Here is a 17,772-nt window from a genome sequence, read left to right as displayed (position 1 = left end):
TCGACTCGTTTGCTTAACGAATAAGTCTAAACAACCCCATTCATTTGGAGTTCTATCTACCAAGTTAAATTATACTTAATTTTTTATTTTGGGAAAAAGTGAATAAAAAGCTAACAATTGCCAAGTCCCATTAGCACTTTCTCCTATAAATAGAAAATGTAGTTGATCCATAACCAGACAATTAGACAATTTGCAACCGTGAGTGGCATCTTTGTTATTTTTGCATCAAAGAAGGCTAATGGAACAATACAAGATTCTCATTTACTTTTAGGTCGACACTTCGCCAACATGCACCAAGGTAGTTGGTTCGTTTGGCGGCTTTCGCGGGTGAATAGAATTTGTAATTGACATTAACACCCCTACAGATTATGTCAATATTGCGTTGGTAAAATTCTGGGTCTCTATCAGGGTAGTTCAGTAAAAAAAAAAATCCTATTGACTTATCTTACCCACCTTTTTGTTATTTTCTCACTCTGTCCATGAGATGGAGTGACATTTTGCATGAACTTGGATATCCATGAATGTGATTCTTTTATATTTCCGAGGAAGAGAGCTTCCAAAAACACGTAGTTACCTAACTACCCTTGTGCTTTCATTATATTCCCTAGCATTTAATAAAAATGTTATTGGCATTATTTGGATATCTCAAATGGTGTTTTCAATTTTCAGAAATTGGTCTGATTGTTTACCAGCTTATTTCGAGAGCTATTTGATGTGCTTAATCAATTTTCTTTTTAGTCAATCATAAAGCATCAAGAAATTTGATGATAATTATACTTCTTTCATAAATTACTATGATTCCCATTGTGATAACTCAAATCTTTTATCTATACTTTGCTATTTTTGCAAATTATTATAATTTATTAAACATTATTTTAATCTTATATGAAATAAAAAAAAGTAAAAAAAATATATTGGATTTGGATGGTAGGTCAATAAGCCGAGGAACATATTATTTGCACTCAACAAAAGTATTCCTAACGCTTTCTCTTCATCTTTATGAAAAAACATATGCCACAATTATTAATTAAAAGCACTTGTAATCATTTGAAAAAATATTATTTACATTCTATTTTGAAGAGTAATTATATCATTTTTTTTTAAATTAAAAGTGATGAAACTTCGATGTTGTTTGATAAATTTTATATTTAAACGTTTAAATTCTAAGTACTAAACTATAATTACTCTTAGATGATACTTGTTTGAATTTTAAATGTTCACTCTTCTTTTAATTAATACTCCGTAGCAAAGTGCGTCATCAAACACATTTAAATGGAATAATAATTATTTCATTTACAATCAATTTTTGTTGAATTATTAAACAATATTTTTATATCTTAAAAATTAAAATTTCACTGAAATTATTTATTTAAAATAATTGATTGCATCGAGCATTTCATATGTTTACTATTGAAAATAAAATGCCACATCTCCTATGTAAAAAATATTTGAAGAGCTAAAAGTTGCAAAAAAAAAAAAAAAAAAAAAAAAAGAAAAAGAAAAAGAAAAAAGGCATTTAGCTCAAAAAGAGAGAAAAAAAAAAGAACAGAGGAAGAGATTATCAAATGGGCTATTATTGTCATATCACAAAAAATGATCAAATGGGGTTTTACTACTGTCAAGTCACAAATTCAGAATAGATCAAAACCAGGAAGAAAAGCTGAGTGAACTCGAGAAAACGACAATGGAAGTAAACAACCACTTTCTCTCTCCTCGCTGTGAAGTGACACTGGAGACTCATGCAAGGCGCCTCTTTAAATCCCTCAATTTCCGCTTCCTTCGTCCTGATGCTCTCTCTCTCTCTCTCTCTCACTGCTTTCCTCCACACCAAACCAAACACTTCGTGATCTCCGCTTCTCTGCTCAACAATGGCTTCTTCAAAATCCTGTTCTCTCAAAGCTCTTGTTGTCTTCAGGAACGTTTTATATCCAGGTTAGCCAATTCTGCAATGTTGGTGTTTTTGTTGATTTTTTCATGATAAAAATCAAAATATTCATCTGGTTTTTTTTTTTGTTTTGTTCTGAAACCGATTTTATACTTGGTATATCAGAAGATTGAGTTTTTTTTGCTTTGTTTGTTTAGACAATTCTGCAATGGCGGTGTTTTCAGACTACAATGTTGGTGTTTTTCTTGAATTTTGCATTATAAAGCTCATTGTTTTTTTTGGAAACCGATTTTGTACTTGTTGTCTCAGGAGGTTGAGTTCTTGTTGAGTTGTTTGATTTTTTGTCAGACTAAAATGTTGGCGTTTTTGTAGAATTTTGCATGATAAAACTCAAAATTTCCATCTGGGTTTTTTGTTTTGAAACCAAATTTGTACTTGTTGTCTCAGGGGATTGAGTTCTTGTTGAGTTGTTTGATTTTTTTAAGACTACAATGTTGGTGTTTTTGTTGAATTTTGCATAATAAAACTCAAAATCTGCATCTGATTTTTTGGTTCTGAAATCTATTTTATACTTGGTATATCAGAATATTGAGTTCTTGTTGAGTTGTTTGATTTTTTGTCAGACTAAAATGTTGGTGTTTTTGTTGAATTTTGCTTGATAAAACTCAAAATTTCATCTGGGTTTTTTGTTTCGAAACCGATTTTGTACTTGTTATCTCAGGAGATTGAGTTCTTGTTGAGTTGTTTGATTTTTCTCAGACCACAATATTGGTGTTTTTGTTGATTTTTGCATGATAAAACTCAAAAATTTCATCTGGGTTACCCCATTTTATACTTTTTATCTCGGGAGATTGAGTTCCTGTTGAGTTGTTGAATTTTTTCAGATCACAATGTTGGTGTTTTTGTTGATTTTTGCATGATAAAACTCAAAATCTTCATATGGGTTTTTGTTCCGAAACCAATTTTGTACTTGTTATCCCAGGAGATTGAGTTCTTGTTGAGTTGTTTGATTTGTTTGGTTGTTTTTTTATGTTGTTCTCTCTGTTTTCTTTGTTGGGTATGTGTGTTTTGCAGAGCTGATCAGGAGTGTGCATATGTATCAATTGAAGAAGGGGGTGGTGGATGAGCAAGTTGAGAGGGAGTATGTTTTCAACAAGTACAGTGCTTATGAGGAAACTGGGCTGTACAGAGTTCTTACATTAGAGAAGTTTGAGCTTTCGAAACAGCATGAAGGCAAAATGAATGGTGTTTGGCTCTGCATTTATGTGTTCGACGCCAATTGTCATTGCCCTCCCAATTTGGATCACGTTCCTTCTCTGATTTCAATTACCAAGTACCACATTGCCATTTTACATATTTGCTTAATTTTTCAGATTTTGGTAATATTTTTTCCATTTTGCAAGTACCCCATTCATATTCTTATGAATCCCATGATGATAATGATATAAGCATGTGTTTTTGCTTTCTAGATTTGGGATGAAATGTGCTATCTTGTGGATTGATTGACTGAATTGAATTAGCCACTCTTCACTTTTTCTACTATGTATGGGATTATTAATTGGTTAGGAAAAGGCCTTGTTGAGTTTAGTTGATTATTTTATTTGCATCTCTCTGCCATTTTTCTCTATATGATCATGGTGAACTTATATACTTTAGAACCAATTTGGACCACATTCCTTTTATGCTTTCAATTTCCAAGTTCCCCATTGCCCATTTTACATTTTTTTTTGTTTTTGTTTTTTCTCTATATTTTCCATTTTGCAATTACTATCATATTCCTATGGATCCCATGATGATATTAATGTCTGCATGTGTTTTTACTTTCTAGATTTGGGATGAAATGTGTTATCTTGTTGATTGATTGACAGAAATTGAATTAGCCACTCTTCACTTTTTCTACCATATATGTGATGATCAATTGGTTAGGAAAAGGCTTTGTCTAGTTTAATTGATTATCTAGGATGATTTATTTGTGTCTCTCTATTTGTTGTTCTTGTCTATATGATCATGGTGAACTTGCGTATTTTTTGGACCACATTCCTTCTATGGTTTCAATTTCCAAGTACCCCATTGTCAATTTTACATTTTTTTTTTTTTTTTTTTTTTTTTTTTTTTTTTTTTTTTTTTGGGTTTTTGATAATATCTTTTCCACTTCTGCAAGTACCCAATTCATATTCTTATGAATCCCATGACGATAAAGATGTCTGCATGAGGTTTCTAATTTCTAGATTTGGGATGAAATGTGTTATCTTTGTTGATTGATTGACTGAATTGAATTAGACACTCTCCATTTTTTCTACCATATATGTGATGGTTATTTGGTTAGGAAAAGGCTTTGTTGAGTTTAGTTGATTATCTAGGATGATCTATATCTATCTCTCTGTTTGTCATTCTTCTCTACATGATCACGGTGAACTTACATATTTTACGACCAATTTGGACCACATTCCTTCCATGCTTTCAATTTCCAAGTACCCCATTGCCAATTTTACATTTTTTGCTTATTTTTTTTCGGGTTTTTGATAATATATTTTCCACTTTTGCAAGTACCCAATTCATATTCTTATGAATCATATGATGATAACAATGTCAGCATGCATTTCTAATTTTTAGATTTGGAATGAAATGTGTTATCTTGTTGATTGATTGACTTAATTGAATTGGCCACTCTTCACTTTTTGTACTATATATGTGATTATTAATTGGTTAGGACAAGGCCTTGTTGAGTTTGGTTGATTATATTATTTGTATCTCTCTGCCATTTTTCTCTATATGATCATGGTGAACTTACATACTTTACAGCCAATTTGGACCACATTCCTCCTATGCTTTCAATTTTCAAGTACCCCATTGCCAATTTTACATTGTTGTTTATTTTTTCATTTTTTGAGAATATCTTTTCCACTTTTGCAAGTACACTGTACAGAATTCCTACTCTTATGAATCCCGTGATGATAATAATGTCTGCATGCATTTCGACTTTCTAGATTTGGGATGAGATGTGTTGTCTTGTTGATTGATTGACCTAATTGAATTATCCATGCTTTACTTTTTCTACCATATATCTGATGATTAATTGGTTAAGAAAAGGCTGTGTTGAGTTTAGTTAATTATCTAGGATGATTTACATGTATCTCTCTGTTTGTCATTCTTCTCTATATGATCATGGTGAACTTACATATTTTAGAACCAATTTCGACCACATTCCTTCTATGCTTTCAATTTCCAACTATCCCATTGCCAATTTTACATTTTTGTTTATTTTTTCATTTTTTTTGTAATATATTTTCTACTTTTGCAAAAATCCAATTCTTACTCCTATGAATCCCATGATGGTAATAATGTCTGCATGCGTTTCTACTTTCGATGAAATGTGTTATCTTCTTGATTGTTTGACTGAATTGAGTTAGCCACTCTTCACTTTTTCTACCATATATATGATGATTAACTGGTTAGGAAAAGGCTTTGTTGAGTTTAGTTGAATATCTAGGATGATTCATTTGTATCTCTCTGTTTGTCATTATTCTCTATATATCATGATGAACTTGCTCATTTTACAATCAAGTTGAGTGTTGAAAATTTTGAATCATAACACACTGGTTCAATATTTATGACCCGGAACTCCTCCATTCTATATATATTGAAACTGAATTTAATGTTCCATTCTTCTACACCTCGCTTTCCATCCTGTCCAACCCTTGGAGGTTGTTTTTAAGCTTAAAATAAACCTAGACCTCCTTCCAACCAAAATAATGAGTGGCCCGGGTCGGGTTTAGGTTTATAGAAACTTTCTGAGCCTTTTTGGCTTCTAAGTTGTATTTCCTGATTGTTCTCATTGTCAAGTTGCAAGTTGCCAACAAGAATTTCATGTTAATTGATATGCTAATTTCTTCATATCTACAAAACCTGTTCTTGCTTATAAATCCTGTTTTATTATTCCACATTAACATTTTCTTTCTATGTATCTGTCAATATCTCTGATTATTCCGAACCTCGAAATTATTTTGATACTTTTATTTATTGCCAGTCACATTCCTAATTGACTCTTTTCATGACATGCTTTTGCCTTTCAGAAATCCTAAGCTGGCATCAATTCCGACATTGGCCAATGACCTTGAAATCATTTTCCAGTTAGGCTGCGGAACAGAAAATGGAGAACCATCTCAAATTACACCTGATGTAATTGATGAACAGAGCATTGGTGGTAGTTTTCAATTTAGAAGCGCTCCCCATATGTTTCCTTTGGATCTTAATCTTCCTTATCCAGAACCTGAAAATGAAGAAAGTGACCAAGGTACAGCAGGTTAACTTTCTTAACTTCCTATTTTCTAGTAATTAGAGGAACAAACCTTTTTTACGCATGAAAGTCCTTGTATCTGTAAATGTGGGTTGCTTTTTTCTTATGATCTTCTTGTCTTATAAATAGAAAACAGCAGCATATAGACCAATATAAATCTGCAATGAAGTCATCTTGGGGGATCCCTGGTCAGTGCCCGATTACCGCGACTTTGAACCATGACAGTAATATAGCAATCGAGTTCATCAACTTCTTGTTTTAGTTGAGAGTCTTGTTCTGTTAATTTGGAAACTGGTTCCTAAGCTAAACGAGTTGCTCCAAAATGAGGAGACCTATTTTGTTTTTCAATTCCTTTCTTGTTGGATTTGCTTCTGTTTAGTTTTTGTTATGCTAGTATTTGATATTTTGGCATTGTTTATGGCTATTTTCTTTTGTTTTCAGTGGAGGATATTTGTTCCTTTTTGTTTCACCATTTTCTTTTGTCATAAAATTTTCTCACTATTCATACATACTTGCGCTTGCACACACATACTTCAATGTCTCAGTCTCCTTAAAGGATCACCTCAAGGCAAGATAATACTCAAATGCCTCGAAGCTTAATAACTTCTAGCCAAGGTCTCGATGAAACCTCATGAGCTAAAACATAATAAAAGATGTTCCTTACCTTTTGACACCTTGGCTTGCGAGGCCTATGCCTCTTAACCTGCAATTAGTTCTTTTCTTCAGAATTCAGATTAGCCAAAATGTTTTTTTGGTTAATATTTATACGTTTACTTCTTATATATCTTTTGTTATTAAACAAGTTTCTTGATTGAACATTGTGATGCTTGTTTTTGTAAGTCTTCATTAATTTGACCAGCCAAATATTAATCATTATTCTTTTTTAAAGTATTCTACTGTGCTCTTAAATGTCTGACTTTTATTTATTTATTATTATTTTTTAAAATTTATTGTAATATACTGTTATTTACTTATTTCTCTAGCAATTTTATTTATTATTTCTATTTCTTAAAAATGAAAAAGAAGTAGAAACAAATGCCTTAGACCTAATACCCCGAGGCTTATGCCTTGCCTCCAAGATATTGAATGTGAAAGGCTGTAATTAGCTTCTGATCTCATTAGCCATACTCCTACTTATATCATATTACATAAATGGTAAGTAAATCAAATCACTGATCCCATGCCTTTAACATATGATGAAAATAATATTGGATAAGATCAAATCACTGAATTAACTCCCAAAGGATCAAATCCCTGAATTAATTCGCAATACTCCCCTCAAGGTGGAGCAAAGATATCAACTAAGCCCAACTTGCCAATACCAGAGCGGAGGGCAGACTTTGTGAACGTATTGGCAAGCTGATTAGTAGAGGAAACGAAGGAAGTACGGATAACTCTAGAGCGCGAATATAAACCTCAATATGCTTGGTCCTCTCATGAAGAACGGAGTCAGATGCAAGCATAATAGCAGATGGGTTGTCACAGAAGAGTGTCGATGAACTAGTGGTAGGGAATCTTAGCTCAGTCAATGGGAAACAAAGCCAGATGATCTTGCAAGTGCCATGAGCCATGGCACGGTACTCCGCCTCTGCAAAATTTGAGTGCGAAGGGACTTAAATTCTGGACAGAGTCCCATAAGGACTATAAGTGTGAGACCGCTTGTGTTTGGCCATAATAATCCTTGGAGCCTCTGTTGAGATACCCCAAGGGACTCATAGTGAGCACGCTCTTCCCAACGTGATTGAAGGGAGGCAAAATAATCTGCAATTGACAGATTGAGATCATTCTGGGTAGTCCGTGCGATGTCTAGGTGCAACTTATAGATCCAGGTGTCATTGCGGGCATAGACATAATTCTAAGTGAGGGCTGTCCATAAAGGGTGTACAGTTTCGTGATACATGAACATATTATAAAAGCGATGCTCCATAGAGTTGAATAACTACCCAAGAATGGTATAATTATCAATGTCCTACTGATTACATGTGGGTTTAGTAGGTGCTGATTTTTTAACAATGCCCAATAAATATCCAATTTTACCCAGACTCCCTAAATAAAGTCTAATTGATCTTGCTCAACACGGGAAATTTTTTCCATCTAATAAAACTATAGTGATCGTTTAGGCTTGGGAAATGTGCCCATAGGATATATTATCCTTAATCTCAATAGATGCCATTTCTCAAACTGTGATGCTCCAGGACCAGATTGCAGATTCCCACCTAATCGCAAATCGCAAACACTACGATCCACAAGTGCTTCTGTCCGCAGGTCTCAAGGACTAGAAAAGCCCCATCCAGCAAATTGCAGGGGATAGAGAAGTCTTCCGAATGAGCAGCTCTCATGTATTGACCTTTGTCAATGGTGCATAAGAGCCAGTCGTTGGTTTAGAGAGAGATCCCTCTCTATCGCTAAAGCGATGGAGTGAAAAAGAAAATACCCCCGAAGGGGTTTGGTTTGCTTGGATGGAGTCTAGTTGTTGGTGACTAAAATTTAAAGAAGATAGAAAGCGGAGAGGATGAACCAAGAGAAGATGAAGTAGAGATGTAACATTGGTGGGGTGTGTTGTGAACTTGGCTCTGATACCAAGTTGAATGTGAAAGGTTGTAATTAACTTATGATCTCATTAGCCATACTTCTAAGTATATTACAAGCTGAGAATTACATAAATGTTAAGTAAACCAAATCACTTAACATCTATGCATTAGCCCATTTGGGGTCGCTTCTCTACTACTTAAAAGAGCTTTTATTTTGAGAAATTGCGTTTAGATGTGTTTGGTAACCATTAAAAGCGCTTTTAATAATTACCAAATTTATCTCAATAGACCTTTTGAATGAAGCTAGAATTTAGAGCTTTCAAAACTGCGTTGTGAGTAAAGGGTGAATATTTAAAAAAACTCTTTTTCATTAGATAATTTTATCCTTTTTATTTTTTATAAAGACAATTACACTCCTTACTTAAAAAAGTTGCTATTATCAAATATGGTAACATCCTATTAAAGGATATTATTGTAAAATTACTAATACAAGTGTTTTAAATAATATTGTTACCAAATAAATTTAAAAATAATTAATTGTGAAAAGTACTTATTATAATGTGTCACCTAGAGATGGCAATGGGGCGGGTTTCTCATTCCCCATCCCCATCCCCATCCCCATCACCGTCCCCGTTTAAATTTGACACCCCCAAAACTGCCCCATAACTGATTATTTTTTTTACCCCTAATCCCCATAACTGCCCCCACCCCATCCCCACTTGCCCCGCCATTGCCCTGCCCCCGATTAAATTTGAGGGTTTTTTCGGATTCTTATTGCTACAAAATCAAATTGTGAAAGAGAACTAGATGATCAAATCAAACTGTGAAAACAAAACCCAACTGTGAAAAGGTAGAACTTGTTACTTCAATATATATATATATGTATGTATGTATGTATGTATATGACTAGGGTCTTAGCATTGATCGGAGATCTGTGGCCGGAAAAGAAGAGAGAATATGGTGAAGGACTGAAGGAGGTCACATGATGGTGTTGATTCGCTTCATCACTCGGCTAAGGCTGTGGAGATCTGTGGCTGGAGAAGAAGAGAGAGAAGATCTGAAGCCATAGGATGTTCACTTCGTCGCGTCACTCACAGCTTCGTTCTCAGGCTCTCATCTCTCGGCTGCCGCTTTAGAATATAGGACTAAGTAGGATTTATTTAGAAGTGTATATATAATATAATATAATATGATATATATATATATATAAATATATATATATATATAAATATATATATATAATATGTTAAATTGGTAAGTACAATAACATGGTAGGGGCTAATAGGAGTAATTTTATATGTAATCGGGGCGGGGGTACCCCTCCCCCGCTACTGCCCCGAATCCGGCCGGTTTTTTTTTCCAACCCCCATCCCCACCCCATTTAAATAAACGGTTCTCCAAACCCGCTTTAAACGGGGCGGGGGCGGGGCGGTTCCCCAATGGGTTGGGGTAAATTGCCATCCCGTCACTGTCACCGCACCAAACATGCTTTTTACAGCTTTACTGATAAAAGTACTTTTTTTATTCCAACAGCAACCCCAAAGCTCTAACATAAGCGTAGATGATGAAGATAATATCAGATAAGATCAAATCCCTGAATTAACTCCCAATACAAGATTGTAAGGTGTTTCACCTTTTAACTATGACATATACACATATATCTTTAAAAGAACAATCATTATTGGCAAAAGTAAGACTCTTAATTAATTGTAGCCATTTGGGGTATCACTTGTCTAACAAATATTTAATCTATCAATACTTACAGAAAAGGAAATGAGGGGGTTCACACATTAATATAAACTTAATATGAATGTCTGTAATTCTTTTTTTTTTCTATTCTTTTTTTCTTTTCTTTTGTGTGCATTTGCGTGTTAAGACAATATTGTTATTTGAATATAACAACCGAATTTATGGTGACCTTTTTATTACACAAAAGTGAGATATTAAGCTAGTTAGTAGCGACGCTTGGGCTAGTATTGTGACACGCATCACACTATGCACATATTGTTCGTTTTGTACCCCTTAAAGTTGACGGTTTTAAAACACGTCTACACTGCTAGGTGACGTTCCTCTTATAAGTGCCAACAACTTTTCCCCCAGGAGGTGTGGCACGTCTTAATTATCCTCTCCAAGGACCTAGCGTCCTCGTTGGCCCTATGGGGATTGGCTCTAATATTGTCTATCAGATTCCGCTGACATTGTTTGTTAGGTTATGCCTCACATTGTGCATATATTGTCTGTTTTGTACCTTCCTGGTGCTCACACTTTTAAAACGCGTCTACAGAGGTAGCATGCATCCCCCTTATATGTGCCAACAATTTCTCCCCCTAAGCGATGTGAAACGTCACAATCACCCCCTCTTGCGACCTAGGTTAGAGTGACCCTCATGGATTTGTGCACACTCTTCCCATTTTTCGGCTAGGTATTGGTTTTGATACCATTTGTCAGGACACCCTCACACTGCAAATATTGTTTTCTTTGCACTTAAGGTTTTAAAACACGTCTACACATGTTGGAGGCATCCCCCTTGTAAGTGCCAACAACTTCTTCCCTCAGGTGACGATGTGGGACGTCACAATTAGATAGGAACATCGGTGCATAGCCTTCAATTTAACTCCACAAGAATTTTATGAAATTTCCTTATTTTGTTCAGCTCTGCTTGCGTGTTTCACTCCATTTGTTGAGTTAGTGGAAGCCACTTTACCTAGTCATTAGAAAAGAATTGATTATCCAAAAAGGCGTGCATTTATTAAGATCAAAGACGTGACATATATAGAGAGAAACCATAATAATGACATCGTTCTATGAATTTAAATTTATCCAATACTTACCCAGTTGCACAATAAGATTGGAATATAGGCTGTTAGAAAGGTGGATGTCGGCAAACATCATTTATTCATATCATATTGGCATGATCTCCCAAAAGCAAGCAAGGTAGTCAAGATTCTTGAGCTAACCGATAGCAATGGTGCATAGCTTTTGTTTCAACGCTATGAAGAGCTTATGGCTTTTTTCAGTTTGTCCTGCTTTGATCAGCAATTCTCTTTATTTATAGAGAAGTTAGAATTACACCGACATAAAGCATACTCTCCCATAGAAGCAAGAAAGTTAGCGAAGATGCAGGATAAGAAACTGTAGCTTTCTTTTTAATGCTAGGAAAAGTTAATGTTTCTTAATTTCTTCATATCTGATTGTACGATTCTATCCATTTCTAGAGCCGGTAAAAGTCAACTTCACCCAGCCTTTATAAATTATTTAAGTCAACGAAGTATGTGTAGTAAGCCAACCAAACATATGCTCAAAGGCGTGAACTTTTCAAAGATCAATGTTATAAATAGGGAGAGAAACTATTAAAAGTTGGGATATTAGCTCCTAAAGATGGTAAGCCAATCAAACATATGTTCAAAATGATGAACTTCGCAAAGATCAATGAAACATATACTGAGAGATACTATTGGAACTCGGGATATAATCTCCTAAAGAGGGAAGCCAACGTATGGCAGTTGTACAATAACTGTGCACCTCTACGAGGCCATATTTGCTTGGTCGCTGGGGTTTCCTTTTCCTCAACCAATTTGGTTGTGTCATCCCTGTGATTGGTCTAACATTTTGAATCCGCTAATGCCCATGGGATAAAAGGCTTTTTAGATCAGCAACGAATGTCTTGTATCCATGGAGAAAGATTTCTCCCTGGGTTCAGACCCTGAATGCCATACGTTGCTGAAGACGATTCACTAACTTTGATCCCCGGTTCCTGTTTGGTCAATTCTTGGGTTATATTTTCTAGTATCGAAGGCAGTCAACGTCTCAGCCACTCTTCTCCCATTATAATCTCCAAATTAAGTCAGCAAGCAACTGAAGATGCTGTGGCTATTAAATGAGATTGCTTTGGTGCGGAGCTTTTATTCTTACACATAGATTTTTAATTTTAATTTTTAAATTTGTCTAGATCCTATTGTGCACTTCTCTCCATTAGTGGTTTCTGCGCAAGGTTACTTGACCTAGCCATTAGAGAATAATCTAGTTTGAGAAGTTGGAGTAGTAAGCCAATGCAGCATATGTTTGGAGGTAGGATCTTTTTGAAAATCAATGACTTAATATACAGATATTGAAAGAAACTTCTAGAAGACTACAACAATGCTATTATTTGAATTTAGCAGCTGAAATGCAAGAGGTTTATCGTACCATAAAATATTGGGATATAGGCTAAAAATGGGGAAGCCTAACAGATGTCAATTATAAAACCACACCCCTTATTATTACATACTGGCATACTCTCTCATGAAAGGCTAGCAAGTTAGGACGCATGGGCTAACAATCAATAGAGTATTAGTGCTTGGCTTTCATTTTACCGATATGAAAAAGTTAATAAAATTTTCTTAATTATCCAGCTGAGACTGCTTCTCTCTGTTTGTTGAGTTGGTGGATGGTACTTGACCCAACCTTTAAAGAGAAGTTATTGGAAGATATGCACTTTCTGAAGGTCAAAGACTTGGGCAGACTCTATGAGAAACTATTCGACTATTTCATTGCCTTGTGAAGAGAGATGAAAGAAGTGTCAGTACGAAGGAAAATTGAGCTCATTTAGGTTGTGTTGTTTCTCCCAAAGCAACCCGGCATATGTTATTACTGGTCTACCTTGTGAAGCAAGGTTGGATAAAGGAAAGACATGAAGTTGATGGATTGCAAAGGGAGTACGATTCTGTTTGAAGCTCTTCAAAGTAAAAGCTGTTGACCGTTGACCTATGAACTATCCATGGAGTACCTTTTACCTTTCCCTAATTCTCCTTTAAGCCTAAGGGAGCCAACCAATGAAACACAAGATATTCCTAAGCTTTTGCTCCTCTCCCTTCTTTTGAGTCTACACGCTTTTGCTTAGTATGTCGTTTATATGCTCCTTAAGCCAGAGTAAAATAAAAATGATCCTTGTCTAAAGGGCTAGCTCAGTGCACAAGGCTCCTTCCTTTGCGGGATCTAGAAAGGATTAGATGTACGCAGCCTTAACCCCGCATGCCAGTTGTAAGGAATGATCCTTGTCTTCATCTCACAATTCCACAATAAAGTACTCTTAATACCTAAACTAAAAGACATAAGATGGAATTTATATTGTATTACCATTGTTAAAATATAGAAATAAATAAACATGCACAATGCCTAAGGTATCTTGTGTGATCTCTTCTTTATTGCAGCAGTAATAATGCCTATCTTGTTTATTATTATCAGATACCACATCATATCTCACATATTTGGTCCTTCTCTTTTAATTAACTTCAATGTGTGGACTTTTGTATATTCCATCCATTTTGTATTAATTATGTTAACTTGGTAATTTATTAATTAGAATGTTCTATAACTAGCCTATCCTAATTTAAAATTCCTGCTATGGGCTGAGTTTATAATATATATATACCCACATTTCATATTGACAACCACAAGTACTTACTTCACATTTACAATTTATCCAACCCAATAAAGCATAATGCTAATTACTTGGAATCGACTACATGAATCCTCCTTTTTATAGTCAAATCTACATAAGGTTTCATATTCATATTGTCTTGACAAAAGTTTTATGCTGGCTGTCATGTTATACGCAGCCCTAACCACGCCTTTTGTCCTTTTAACATTTTGGAATCTTCAACTTGGATTGAATTGTTTCTCCATACCAGAACATTTATCGGTTTAGGTTGCATGCAGACAAACCATCTTATAAAGGTTTTCCATGTTATTACTGGTGTCATGTTAACTTTGCAGGAATGCATTTGTTTCTTATTCTAACTTTTGTTGTGCCAATTTTAATCCATGTTAGCATCCTAATTTCAACTGCTCTCACTTTTTGAATTTTTTTGTTTCCATTCCTAGAAAAATTGAGTACATACAGGCCAACATAGTTCATATAACAATTGTGATACATTGTATAAATTAGAATATTAAAATACATATAAAGGTTGAAAAAATCTTCTCCTCGATGACATGAAATTTGAATTATGGTTATATGCTTATTATATTTACGTATAGGTAGTACTTAAAATATACCTTGAAAACGTAAGAAAAAACTGAAATATATTGACCAAGATTACAATTAGATTTGTTGACGTAACAGAGTTTGAGTAAACACATAAGATAAAATGGTTTATTATAATGTTTAAAACAGCGGCAACCAGTAATATTTCTACTAAACTAGTATGAATAACCTTTTGACGTGCATGCATCCAGCATAAAAAATTCTGTAATTCACACCTAGTGAATATTGACAGCCCCCTCGACTTGTTAGTCCAGTGTAAAACCTACATCAGTTAAGTTTTGTTCAGTATTTCCTAGGCTAAACCTATATGGTCTTTTAAGAAAGCAAGATGCTGGCTGCTTTATAAAATTTAAGGCATCAGGATATGTTGCTAGAGATGTTCTAGATCATTCCAAGGGCTACCATGTATCATTTTGACAATTTTTTGGAAAGAGATGAACTTCTGTAGTGATGACTATGAAGTACTCCGTTCTATAGAAAGAAGTCAACTAGATAGGTTTGCCTACCTAATAAAATGGACAAAAATCCAGTTTTACTAGGGAGAACCTCTCTATGGCACTGCTTAATTCATAGTTGCGATTCCAGGTTATATATATTTTTCCTTTATAGTGTTTTTGTACTATGATCAAGGTTTGCATCTTATAGATTAGTGGAAAACTGCAGGTACTTTAGAGAAGAAGAAAAAGAGGGCAACACCCAGGGATGTAGCTAGACTTAGTTTGGCAGATATTGTCAAGTACTTTGATCTTCCAATAATTGAAGCTTCAAAAAATTTGAAAGTTGGAGTCACAGCACTCAAGAAAAAGTGCAGAGAACTCGGGATTCCTCGTTGGCCACATAGGAAGATCAAATCCCTTGACACTCTCATTCGTGATCTCCAGGTCCATTCTCTACCTTCCCTTGTGCTATGTTGACTCACACTGTTCTAAGCATATGTTGTGACTCTCTTTATAATTTTGCCTGGATTGTATTTGTTTCATTTTTTTTATTTTTATTTTTATTTTTTCTGTTTGCTTAAAGGAATTCTAATGCACTTTTCCAAGTTGGTAGGTATCATGTTGCGTCCTAGATTATTTCTTGTTATATTGCACAAGTGTCTCTAAGTAGAGATGAGTAAATGTGAAGTGGAACAAATTCACAGAAGTGTTGTTTTAAATAAAAGGAACAAGAACCATGAAAGTAAAGTCAAAAGTGTTGTGTACTCTACCTTTCACTTCTGTTTTGAGTAGGTGAGATACTCGCATACCCAACTTACACACAAACCATTGTTCCCCTATGGGAACTTAAACAATCAACCTCCCATTTGGGAGGAAAAGGAGATTTCACTTGAGCCAAAGGCAAGGTATTTTTCTACCTTCTATTTCAAACCACAATGACCACAATTGTCACATGAACTTCAAAATTTTGCTTTTTGTAGAGCAGCTTCACCCTTGGTATAATCACGAATGGTTCTATATTGAAAATTTTGAACCACTTGAAAAGGAAATTTTGGAAAACCAGCAAGAACCTATAAACTTCCATTTTGTTTGTGAAAAAAAATCTGGTTTTAAGTGAATTTTCAAAAATCATAACCAACCCAATAATGGCTGGTGCATGTTATCAACGTTTATATTGTTGCATGTTTAAGATGCAGCACAAGTAAATCATATATGAAATTCTGAATACATGCCTGCATATTACATGATTTGATGAATACAAAATGCAAAGTTGTTTATAAAGAAGTATCTGTAGGAAGAGTTTGTACACCAACAGCAGGAGGATGAGGATGCAGCCTTGTTAGTAGCAAAGACGCAAAGGATGTTAGAAAGTGAAAAGGAAAGCATAGAGAGGGAGCCCTGTATGGAGATACGAGGAGAGACCAAGAAATTCAGGCAAGATATTTTCAAGAGAAGGCACAGAGCTAGAGCTCGCGAGAACCATATCCAAACGATGTCCCTATTCTAGATCATCAATTGTTAAATATTACAAGAGCAAGGACTCATCAAACGAAAACTGTAAGAACATCGACTTCTTATAATGCTAGGGTTCTAATGTTGATTATGGCCTTTTAATAATCTCTTCTATGGTTTCTGATTTTGAGAAGTTGGCAAATAATTGATATCAGTCCATGGTGTCCATAAGGTATCTGTTTTTCATCACCACCTTTTAGGGTTATTGATCTTAAATTTTTTTTCTCTCTCTCATTATGTGCTTTCAACAGTAATATGCTTTATCGTCAACCCTACTCACAATATGGACATGTTTATTTGTGCATGATTTGATTGTTACATGCATTTTGAGCATAAGTGTACCTTAGTGCATAGTCTTATATTCAAAAACAGCTATTTCCACATGCCTTAGTTCCAGGTAGTCTGCGTGTTTTGTTGGACACCTCTACACTTCGCGTATGTTCCATCTAGCGAAATAACACAACCTACATTTTCCGAAAACATGATTTCCAAGTCGTCTCATAAGAACTGTACCTTGATGGGCTTGTGTTATATACTAGAAACTTTGGCACTCAAACCCGCTGTCCTGAGTGCTGGTTTCAAATGATTTGATGACATGCGCAAAGTTGGTGACATTTCATGCCATTAGAGACTTGGTTTTCTTTGTGCATGCCAGTTGAAAAAGGTAATAAGTTCCCCTTCCAGCTGTCCACTTTCGTTTGTTTTTGAAACCTTTTCCAATACCCTTTTGGCCTTATATTCAATTTTCTTCGATTCCCTTTTTTCTCTCCTTGCCTTTCGCTGTTTGCTCGTCCGTTAAAAGTCAAATCTCGTGGTCGATTTCATGCTTGAATACTGTGAATGTAGTGCTTTTGTTGAGCCTTCACTATTCCTAAAAACTACCCACTAGCCAGGTCAACTTCTGGTCGAGAACTCTCCTTATCATTGATTTTCCCTTCCATATAGAGCACCCTCTATGGTTTTGTCACTATAGTTTCTATATATTCTGTTGAGCATGAGTTCTTCTCCACCAAGATAAGAATGATTACAATCTCTAGCAAATCCGAGCTGTCACGAACACACCTGTGTCACACATGGGGGGACTC

At 35.0% G+C, this 17,772-nt stretch overlaps 1 protein-coding gene across 1 annotated transcript; it reads left to right on the top strand.

Annotated features, from left to right (window-relative positions):
* Positions 1–1,868: 1,868 nt before the first annotated feature.
* LOC132316282 (protein RKD5) lies at positions 1,869–16,880 on the top strand. Its single transcript, XM_059814788.1, has 6 exons — positions 1,869–1,932; positions 2,083–2,156; positions 2,896–3,218; positions 5,959–6,188; positions 15,402–15,619; positions 16,470–16,880. Exons 1-6 carry the CDS (start codon positions 1,869–1,871, stop codon positions 16,680–16,682), a joined length of 1,122 nt encoding a protein of 373 aa, XP_059670771.1. The 3' UTR covers positions 16,683–16,880.
* Positions 16,881–17,772: the final 892 nt, after the last annotated feature.

The sequence above is a fragment of the Cornus florida genome, unplaced genomic scaffold, assembly GCF_030987335.1.
Source record: "Cornus florida cultivar Cherokee Brave unplaced genomic scaffold, ASM3098733v1 CherokeeBrave_3.0.0_Hap2_Chr07, whole genome shotgun sequence".
Classification (NCBI taxonomy): Eukaryota; Viridiplantae; Streptophyta; class Magnoliopsida; order Cornales; family Cornaceae; genus Cornus; species Cornus florida.
This window is presented reverse-complemented; position numbering and strand designations above follow the sequence as displayed.